General features: G+C 40.9%; 1 protein-coding gene across 1 annotated transcript; it reads left to right on the top strand.

Annotated features, from left to right (window-relative positions):
- Window positions 1-9,567: 9,567 nt before the first annotated feature.
- Window positions 9,568-10,833, top strand: LOC115873533 (interferon-inducible GTPase 1-like). Its single transcript, XM_030888757.1, has one exon. The coding sequence runs from the start codon at window positions 9,568-9,570 to the stop codon at window positions 10,831-10,833; it is 1,266 nt and encodes a 421-aa protein (XP_030744617.1).
- Window positions 10,834-11,139: the final 306 nt, after the last annotated feature.

Below are 11,139 nucleotides of genomic sequence, written 5' to 3'. Positions count from 1 at the left end.
TGTTCCACCATCATGTTCGGCCTTCATTCGGGTTTAGTAATTCCTCACTGCTACATTGCCCTTGATTAAGCCCCACTATGCATCCTATGCCCTTCTCTCCATTGATTTTAGTTCACTTGTTGTTCCCTTGTCCTTGGGTTGGTTCCACCACCACCCCTTCTTTTCTCCCACCTTCCCTTCCCCCATATTCCCCCAGAACCATTGGTACTATTCTTTTCATCTCTGAATTATTTATCCCACCTATCTTATCTATATAGACATGCAGATACATTAATAAGCGCAAAAACCAGGCAAAGCCAAATAAAACAACAAAGGAAGTCTTGACCAAAAAAACAATGACAACAACAACACACACACCCCCCCCCAAAAAAAAAACTGACAACAAAGAGAAAGCCACTGATGAAAATGGAAAAGCCTGTAAAAAGTTCAAGGTCTGTTTGTTGACCTTTATGAATGTTTTCCAGTCGAGTCTGCTGGGGTGCCACACTCTGCCTACAAAGTCTATGTTTGGTATTCCCGGGGATTTCATCACTTTGCTCCCCTTGCTTCTCTCTTGCATGCCCTTAGTGTTTTGCCCCAGCATGATGGGGTCAGATTGTGCACAATTCCCACACCTGTGTTTCCAATGTTGCCCCCACAGCACTATGGTTTAGTGAGGGATGTCATGTCTCGTGGTGGGGTTGGCCCTATGATCCTCTCTGTGCGTTGTCTGCTCTGAACAGGAATATTGTCCTTGGGACTTGGTGGGCCAGTATGTCCTCCCCTCCCTCTTCATCCCTTTTCATTTCTCCCATGTGCTGTAATCAGATGCACCCCTCTCCCCAAGCTGTAGCCCTTGTGCTGTCCTCTGAAGTTCACTCTTATGAGGGGTGGTAGTGATGGTATCCACATAGTTGGGATTGGAGCCAGCCCATAGATCTCTCTATTGGTTCCCTGGCACATGCTGGTATGTTGTATTCATGTCCTGATGCATCGGGTTGAAGCCTGGTCTCTCTCTCTACCTCTCCTGTGGAGATATAAACAATACCCTCCCCTTGGGTGGGTTAGTGCTCTGCTCGCTCCTTACCCATGTCTTTTTTCCCCTCCAGTTCTTCCCATGCGGCAATGCGCTTCATGCATTCTTCGCTGCTTTTTTAGGGGTGCGTAGTACTCCATTGTATGTATATACCACAGGTTTTTTTATTTGTCTGATGATGGAAATTTGGGTTATTTTCAACTCCTTGCAATTGTGAACTGTGCCATGATGAACATTGGAGCACAGATGTCTGGCCGTGGTTTGTTTCTTGCCTCTTGTGGGTATATACCCAGTGGGGGGATTGCTGGGTCATATAATAGCTCAATCTCCATCTGTTTTAGATATTGCCAAATTGATTTCCTTAATGGCTATACATACCTACAGGTCCATCAGCAGTGGACGAGAGTTCCTATCTCCCACAGCCTCTTCAACACTTGTTACTTTCTGATTTCTTGAATTGAGCTATCTTTGAGGGTGTTAGGTGGTATCCCATAGTTGTCTTAAGTTGCATTTCTCTTATGGCTAATGATCAGGAGCATTTTCTCATATGTTTATTGGCCATTCTTCCCCTGTGAAACTTCTTAAACAAAAATATTTTATTTCTATAAAAGTTTATAAGCCAAATTACCTTATGTCTTTACCCCTGCAATTTGGGTATCCAATTTTTATACTCCCCACTTATATTAACCTAGTGCTTTGAGGAAACAAGCATGTTCTTTGATGTCATGAATCTGCATTCTGATTGGAACCTTATGAAGCTTCATTCATAAAGAAAGTCAAATCAGAACAGGCTGTCCATAAAGTCAGCAGGAATATGCACCAATTCACATGCTCAAAAACTTTATCTTCATCTGATGGGGTTCTGGTCAACTTAATGTGGGCCACCTCACTTGGCCCCACCAGCGTGCCCAGTGGTTGCCTGGCCTTTTTACCATGGGCTCACGCACGAATTTTTTAAACTTTAGCCCCCTTTGGCTAGGACATGAGCTTCAGACCAACCAAACTGCTCTTGTCTTCTTCTTTAGTTCCTCTGAACCAGGTTCACGGGTGTTAGTGACCATACTAAATCGGTTTGCTTATTGCTGCATTTCTTTCCACTTCCACGTAACAAGCAGACCCAGGTGGTCACCTAGCAAGCATTTTAGGCTACTCAAAGTCTCCTTTTAATGTTCAGTCCTAGAGAGGAAAGTTCCTTCATGGCTTTAAATTTTTTTAGCGTCAGGCAAAAACCACTAGTTAAAAGTTTAAAAAGACAAAAGGATTCCTTTTTTCTTCTGCCAACAGCAATCTTCACCTGTGCCTGAAAATGTCCAGAGCACTCAAAGCACTGGGCCTTACCTTTTCAGAACCTTTTTACAGGCGTGTCCTATACCCATTTTAAAGATTCAAATTGATGGCTGAAAGCAAGTAGGCTTACGAGCTTTCTATTTTTCACTTTTTCAATCATTGTTTTCCAAAATTACTGTATGAAGAAGGCAGTATGAACCTAGTAAAGCCAGATCCTAAACTTAATTGTGAAACAATCAAACTTAATTCTTATTCATTTTATTTCAATCCTTATTTCAATTATTTCATTGACATGAAGTGTGGCCCGAGCCCCCTGACGACATCAGCCAGGCAGGGCCTTCTGCCATCCATTTTGATTGAGCGGCATGGTCTCTGTCAGAGAGAGGCTTAAGGGGCCTTGTTTTTGTCCCATTACCTTAAAATTTACATTTATTTTTTACAGTCCTGGCCAGGATTATCCAAAGACAGCTTCTAGGAATTAAAACTTTAGCTTTCCATGTTCTTTCCAGAAAACAAGTGAGTAACCTGTGCGGCCTTATCTGACTCTGGCTGTGTAGCTATGAGCAAGTTTTCAGGAGGCCCGCTGCTCAGGGGAACAAAGATGGGAACAAAGACGAGGTTGAGGGGGGCCAGCCCACTTTCTCCTTATGCCATTAATTTTGTAGTGTAAGCCCAATAAGAACATTCTGTAGAACTCGAAATAGCATCATTTACTTAAATGCAACAGTTGCATTTTTACCTTTAGAACAATTTTTATGAGGACCTCAATTAACAATAGTGACAGAATTATCAACAATATGTTTTTAATGTGGCCTTTGACAGGGTAACCAACGCCACTCCTTTTGTACAATTTCACGTTAAGGGAAAACTTTACAAAACTTATTATTTATTTATTTAAATTATCTGTTGAAATATAAGCATAATGTTTTCCTTGATTGAGCAAAGGCTTTAATATTTAATCTTTTTTCAATGCATTTCTTGTGAATTGAACCCTGTCTTTGGTTTTATAGCTCCTGAGGGGTCTAACCTGCTTTTTTTAAAAGGCTGCTACAGCCCTTTCATTTGTTTCTCCAGGAATTATAACCCCCTTGAGAAATTTCTATTAATTCTAATTAAAAATTTTTAAAATTTCATTTCCATGTCCTTTCATTCCCACCCCCACCATACCCCCAGCTGAGCCCAACACAGTTTGGGGGCTTGTGGTGGATATAGCAGTGCTCCTTTGATGTGCAAAGCACAGCCAGTATTTGCTGGTAGTCCTTCCGAGTGGGGTGATGAGTTTAGAAAATAAACAAATGCAGGGACTGTACCAGAGTTCTGCAGAGCAGGGAGCTAGTGTCTGCTGACACTTTCTACTCTCTACAGGTGAGAGCAGGCAGTCAGCATCTGTGACTGCTCTTTGCTCTCCACGGATTGGGGTGGTAGTGGGGAGGCTGCTGCCCATGGAGGATTAGGAGCAGATCCCACAGCAGACAGATTCAGGCAAGGAAGGGGAGCTTTGCCCAAGAAGCCACAGTAGACGGGTGGGGCTTGGAGCCAACGCAGAGAATTTTCTGTTTTACAAAGGGACCCTGCAGTACACGCAGAATCACGGGTGTAAGGAACGTCTTGCCTGACAAGCATGGAGAGAGCACTCTGCAGCGGCAGAAAGCTCCTCTGCAGAAAGTCAGAAACACTGAGCCGTCAAACAGTGTGACGCAAAAGATAACCCAAGAATTAACTAAAGATGAATGAGATCACATTCCATGGAGAAGGAAGAGACAGACACTTCAAAGGGTGGTTATTTGAGCTGATTTTTTAAATAAATAATTTTATTGGGGGCTCGTACAACTCTTACCACAATCCATCCATCCATGCATCCATCCATCCATCCATCCATCCATCTATCCATTGTGTCAAGCACATTTGTACATATGTTGCCATCATCATTTTCAAAGCATTTTCTTTCTACTTGAGCCCTTGGTATTAGCTCCTCATTTTTTCCTTCCCTTTCCCTGCCTCCCTCCCTCATAAACCCTTGATAATTATACATTACTTTTTCAATGTCTTGCACTGTCTGATGCCTCCTTTTACCCTTGTGTCTTTTGTCCATCCCCCGGTGAGGGGATTATAAGTAGGTCATTGTGATCATTTCCCCCTCCCTCCCCCAACCTTCCCCTTCTCCTCCTGGTATGGCTATTCTCAATATTGGTCCTGAGGAATTTATCTGTCCTGGATTCCCCGTGTTTCCAGATCTGGGCTGATTTTTAAAGCTCTCAGTACGATGCAGACAAATAGGAAGGGGTTTTCACTTAAAGTGAAACCATTCAGGTGTTCGCCTGACCCCCAGGTTAGAGCTTTAATTAGATGCAAAAACACATCTACATAATTTTTTGAATTAAAAACCATTAGCTCCCTTCTGAAGAAAAGATAGGCACAGCTACCAGAAAAAAGTAAAGAAAAGCTTCTTTTACAGGATGAACTTACAAAGTGTTTCTTGGAGGCAAAGATGAATTATCCATTCAAAAACATTCCGATTCCCAAACCTCAAAGTCCTGCAAAACACAGAGCTTGACAGGCCATCTGTTTTCATCAACGCTGCAAAGCAGATACAGCAAACATTTAGTAAGGAAAGAGATCCTTGGACGCAACATGAAAAGGACAGTGCAAAAAATTAAACCAAAAGAAATGAAAGCCAGGAAAACTGTGAACAAACCAGACTTTCCTGTATAGGCGGTTTAAAATTTTTATTCATTTTTACAATAAAAACAAAGCACAAACACAAAGAAATCCACGTCCCAAGGCTTAAACTTCTGCCAAGTGCCCTGGCTGGTTAGATTAATGATCTATTCACGTAGTCCATTCAAATCCCAGTTTTGTGGATAAAACCCTCAATGTTCTTTAAAAAAAAAATAGCACACAAAGGTTTTAAATTTATAAAACAAAATTGTTTTTTCCTGATTAACTTTTAGCCAACACTTAAAACTTACTAACAACAAAGACAAGGATAGCAAGAGACAAAAGAAAAAGTTTTGTCCAGACGTCCAATTGGTGCGTGACTGCGAGGCTAACAGCCAGCAGCCCAGTCACCAGGAGGGAGGAGACACAGAAGGGTTGAAGGAGAACCATAAAGATGCTCATACGCAAAAAGGCAAACAACCAGACAGACAGCACAAAAAGACAAACAATTTACACAAAAAGACAGACTGCCATGGCTAGCCATATTTCCATAGTTACCAGACCTGTAAGCAGCAGCTTGTAAACACAAGCAGCCTCATTAACAATGTCCCAGGCTTCCCAAGCAGCATCCTAGCGAGAAGGGGCTGAGGGGAGTTAGGGTCGCATCCAACTCCTAACTCCAGCCAAACAGATGAGTCCGGCCTCACAGACAGCTTTTCCTCCAGAGGTTTCAGACAGAAGACTTAAGCCAAATTCCAGCGTCCCTGGACAGCTGTTCAACTGGGAGAGTAAGGAGCCTGGAGTCCTGAACATTTTATCAGGGCGCCTCCTCTAGAGGTCCCACACTTCCAGGAGCAGCTGCCAGCAGACATTTCCAGGCCAGTGGCTTTCCCAGCCAACACACCAGAATGTTGTGTGTTCAAATGACACCCACTATAATGTCTTGAAATTTAGAAGAGTCTTTTATTTGGTTGTAACTGGACTGTGAGAATCAAAAAGCAACTCAATGATTGCAGTTCAGAGTGGACATTTTAGTCCAACTTTAAAGACAAAAACTTATTTATCATTTGTCTAGGACTTAAGCAAGCATGGACAGAAGCAGAAAGCAAAATCATTGTTATTATTCTTTAGGGTTAGTGAGTGTTATAGGGTACAGCATTGGTTATGAAATCCTGTTTAATAAAATAAAAATAGTAATACCTTGTTTACAACATCAAAAGGAACACTGTTATTAATTACAATGTTCTGATCTCAAGAACATAAATGTATATTCTAAAATCAGTCATTAGTGGGACTTTCCAAGATGGGAGGGGGAAGGAGGCAGTCATTCCGTAGTCAACAAGATGGCATTACAGTGGCTGGTGCTAGTCTGTCTCAGCGCCACACACTTTATTTATATTATTAGCAAGCTTTCCAATCCCCTTGGTTGACCATGAGCACCTCATTTGCAAAGCCCCACTCAATCATTTGGTGGTGATTACAAAGATTATAGCTACAAGGACCATCCAGATCCAGAAATTCACTGCATTGCAGAGGTATAAGCAAAAGTATCAATATTTGCCTAAATCTCAATTCCTCTGTCCACTATGATGCATCGAATAAACTCCTTCATATTTCTTAAAGGTTCCTATTTCTTTTCAGTCTAATACTTGGCATCACCAATAACGAATCCCCTCCAACCAGACCTCATATTGAGAAGGAGAATTTCTTCCCACATAGTGCTTTGTCCTGTACTCAGTACCCCAGGATTCCTCCACTGTACTATGCTGGGAGGCCCACAAGGAGCTGTAACTGCATTGCTCAATCACGAACAGTGCATGGTTTCTCCACCTTGGCATTATTGAGATTTTTATCCAGGTGATTCTTGTTTTTGTAGGGTGGAAGAGACTGTTTCATACATTGCAGGATTTTTAGAAGTAGCTTTGGCCTCTACCTATGTCATGCTACTAAATCCTCCATCTCCCAGGTGGGAGAACAACAAAAAAGTCTTCAGATACTGCCAAATTTTGTGTACAGAACAAAACTTCCCCACTTGAGAGCCATTGTTCTCAGCTTCATCAGCAACTGAATGATCAGCTTTGTGTGTTAATGTTCTGGGACTCTGTCTTAAAGGTATAGTTTATTATTTTATACATGGAAACTCTCAGAGGTGGCCTTCCACACCATATTCAATAGCCTAGGATCTCTGGCATTGTGTTAGGTGACGGACTATTAACTTCAATATCAGCTATTCAAATGCACTGTCTGCTTCTCAGGAAAGTATATGAGACTGTCTGCCCCATAACAGATTTACAGTCTCCAAACTCTCATATAAGGTCATGAGTCAGAATTGACTTAACGGCAGTTAGTTTGGGGGTTAAAATTGAGACCTTAAGGTCTACTGTTAGGCTGAGCCACTGCACACTTTACTATTCCTAATATAATCTTTTGTCTTCTTTCTTTTACGTAGGCCTCTATCATGCAAGAGAAAAATAAGTCTGCTTCCATAAAAATTACATCATTGGAAACATGTTAGGGCAGTTCTACTCTGTTGATAGGGTCCCTGTTAATCAGAATCAGCGTGATGGCATTGAGTTTTGTTTTCTTTTAAATCATGTTTCTATCCAGGTAAGGACGCTATTATTAACAAGTAACATTCTCAAGAGCTCAAAGGAGTGCTTGATAAAATTATGGACTCCCCCCACCAAAAAAAATAAATTATGGATCCCAAAGGGTAAACTGCACTGACTTTGTTTTTTATATATGAGGAGTTTATTCTTTGTATCAACAATTCTTTGATTTGTTTTGTTTTTAAGCAAGCACCACAGCAGGGAGTAGACCTGTGGAAGATGATCTTAACACCGGGACTCGGGAACCCAGCTATCTGCACTCAGTGAACAGGGTTCTGTAGTTCTTCTTATCTGTGTAACTTTCTTAGATTGAATGCTAGACAAGGACTCCTCATGCAGTGAATCTCTATGCTTATGTTGGCTCATACTCATGGTGAGTTATAGCTGGAAGAACAGCCGCTTTTTTCCCTAAAGGTTGATCTGACGTTATCAGAATCCTGGGCCCCACTCTCTCAATGGAGCTATGTGATGGTCTTGAATTATTTGGTATGGCTCTTCTATGCATAGTCTTTGTAACTCCTACCAGTGACTGGGTGGGAGCATGCAAAAAGGCTTATGGAGCTCTAACATTGGGATTAGTCAGCTTTGCCATTCTGCTGGATATAAAATAAGCCATCTCAGAAGCAGGAAGAAGAATTTCACAACTATCAGCAAAGGAGCCAAGAGCAAAGTGCATCTGAGATCCCTGTATGGAGAGGTAGTGCTGGCAGATAGGGCAGCAGGAGCAGCACACAGGCACAATGAGAGCAGCTTCCTGGACCAAGCAAGAAGCGAATTTAAGTGCTTCTGGGGAGGAATGGACAAGCTTTGTATGATATAATTTTGATTAGTATTCCTGCGAGAATATTACTAAGGAACATGGGTTGCAAAGTCAAGAATGGTGCCCGTGTAAAACAAAATTAATGCCATCTAGGATATGTCTCACCAAAATACAGTGTGTGGGTTTTTGGGGGGAGGTTTTTCTTTTTGCATCTTAATTCTAGCCAAAATTATTTTTTAAAGGGTGAGCGGATATCAGGGGCTCAAGTGGGAAGAGAATGCTTTGAAAATGATGATGCAGCAAATGTGCAAATGTGCTTGACACACTGGAGGAATTTATGGATTGTGATAAGAGATGTAAGAGTGCCCAATAAAAGTGTTTTTTTTTTTAAAGGGGTGGGTGGGAGGGAATCTACGTGCAGTAGGACAAATTTAATCACAGATCGAATGTTGATGACAGGTATTTTGGTTGAATTTTAAATGTGATAATAGTACTGAGGTTATACTAATTAACATATTTTATTTTCTACAGTTAAAAGTTGAAGTCTTTATGGATAAAAGGATAGGTTATCTTGGATTTTCTTTAAATGAATTCAGTGGAGCTTAGATGAGTAAGGACCGGGCATGAATTGATGATTGCTGAACAGGCCAAAGGACACACCGATTTATTGAGTATTCTCCTTCCATTTGTGTATAAGATTTAAATTTCCATAAGATAGTTCCCATAGAACCGATTACATGGAAATGTGTGTGACCTCCTCCCTGGGGGACAGACAACCGAAAAGTGGGTGAAGGGAGACGTCGGACAGGGCAAGATATGACAAAATACCCATTTACAAACTATCAAGGGCTCATGCGGGAGGGGTGAGCGGGAAGGGAGGGGGAAAATGAGGACCTAATGTCGGGGGTTTAAATGGAGAGAAAATGTTTTGAGAAACGATGTACAAATGCGCTTTACACAATTGATGTGTGTATGGATTGGGATAACAGTTGTATGAGCCCCTAATAAAATGTTTTTTTTTAAAATGTACACATATATTTTGAACACACACACACACACACACACAAAGATAGTTCCCATAATATTTAAATAGGATAAGACTAAAATATACAAAAACTATGTTAGGACATACTGAAAATGGTATTTAGATAAGAGCAAATCCCAAAGGCCTTTTTCCAGTATAGAGCCTTCTTTCTTAACTTCCCTCTCCCTTCCTTCCTTTAGGTCCTTTCTGCAACATGGGTCAATTGTTTTCTTCTGATACTGACGAAACTGAAAATTTGGCCTCTAGCATGAAAACATATTTTACAAATTTCAATATGATAAACAAAATCATCTCTGAGGAAACTATCAAACTGATCACATCAAAACTGGAAGCAGGGCACACTGACAGCATGGGTGTTATAATCAATTCTGTATTGAAGAAAGTTACGAATGCCACTCTGAACATTGCTGTGACTGGAGAGTCTGGTTCAGGGAAGTCTAGTTTCATCAACGCCCTTCGAGGTGTTAAGCCAGGAGACGAGCAATCAGCTGACACTGGTGTGGTAGAGACAACCATGGAGCCGACTAAATACCAGCACCCAAAGTTTCCCACTGTGATATTTTGGGACTTGCCCGGCATTGGGACCACTAGTTTCCCACCACAGGAGTATTTAAAGAAAGTCAAATTTGGCGAATATGACTTCTTTATTATCATTTCTTCCACACGCTTCAAGGATACTGATGTACAACTTGCCAAGGCAATCAAAGATTTGGGAAAACATTTCTATTTCGTTAGATCCAAGATAGACATCGATTTACAGAGTGAACAGAAACAGAAACCAAAAACCTTTGACCAAGAAAAATTCCTGGAGCAGATTCGAAACAATTGTCTGCAAGATTTTAGACAGATTAAGATGGAGAAACCCCCAATCTTCTTGATATCCAGCGATGAGGTGTTTGAGTATGACGTCCCAATCCTGATGAACAAAATCCTAAATGATCTCTCTACTCAAAAGCGTCATATTTTTATGCTCTCCCTGCCCAACGTTACTGAGGAAGTCATTGAAAGTAAAAGAGATTCTCTGAAACAGAAGGTCTGGCTAGAAGCATTCAAAAATGCGTTGTGGGCTACCTTGCCATTTGGTATCACCAGCGATTATGATAAAAAGAAGGTGGAGAATAGTTTAAATGAATACCGAGCCCTCTTTGGGGTGGATGATGCATCTTTGCAAAAATTAGCTACCTATTCGAAAGTTCCTGTGGAGCAACTCAAGTCAGTCATTGAATCTCCACGTTTGTTGGAAAAAGAGAAAAATGAATCAGCATCAAAAGGATTTTTACAATGGGTGGAAAAATTCTGTTCAGCTAATGGAGGCCTCCTTGCTATGGGTTTTTACTTCAGAAATACCTTATTTTTGCAGCTTTATATGCTGGATAAAGTAGCCAGTGACGCTAAAATTCTGCTTAAAAAGACATTTTCAGAGAAAGGGTGGGTTTCTCCTCAACTTAAAACCTCCTGAAAGTTAAACTGCTAGTTTGTGAAAAAATAGCACAATGCTGATCATTCATTGTATGCCTGTGTTAGATGATCCATGAGCAAGTCACGCTTAAATAAAATGCCACATCTGATTTTTTTCTTTAATAAAATGATTAATCAGTTTCTAAGAATTCTATTGAATCAAATTTTCCCAGAATATGAAAGAAAGAAAATCTATAACTTGTACTGGAAGAGTGGCGAATTCTATGATTCTTTACTTAATTCCTTGTACCGGTCTTTTCATCACGTTGATAGTTGCAGCAATCAAATGCATGATTACTATAAATGC

This window comes from Echinops telfairi, unplaced genomic scaffold (assembly GCF_000313985.2).
Source record: "Echinops telfairi isolate 266 unplaced genomic scaffold, ASM31398v2 ScPeMD7_7469;HRSCAF=8507_0, whole genome shotgun sequence".
NCBI classification, from domain to species: domain Eukaryota; kingdom Metazoa; phylum Chordata; class Mammalia; order Afrosoricida; family Tenrecidae; genus Echinops; species Echinops telfairi.
Note: the sequence above shows the minus strand (reverse complement) of the source record. Positions and strands in the feature narration are given on the sequence as shown.

What these genes read in the sequence shown, in the direction of transcription:
- LOC115873533 (XM_030888757.1), top strand. Translation starts at nt 9,568, where the DNA reads ATGGGTCAATTGTTTTCTTCTGATACTGACGAAACTGAAAATTTGGCC.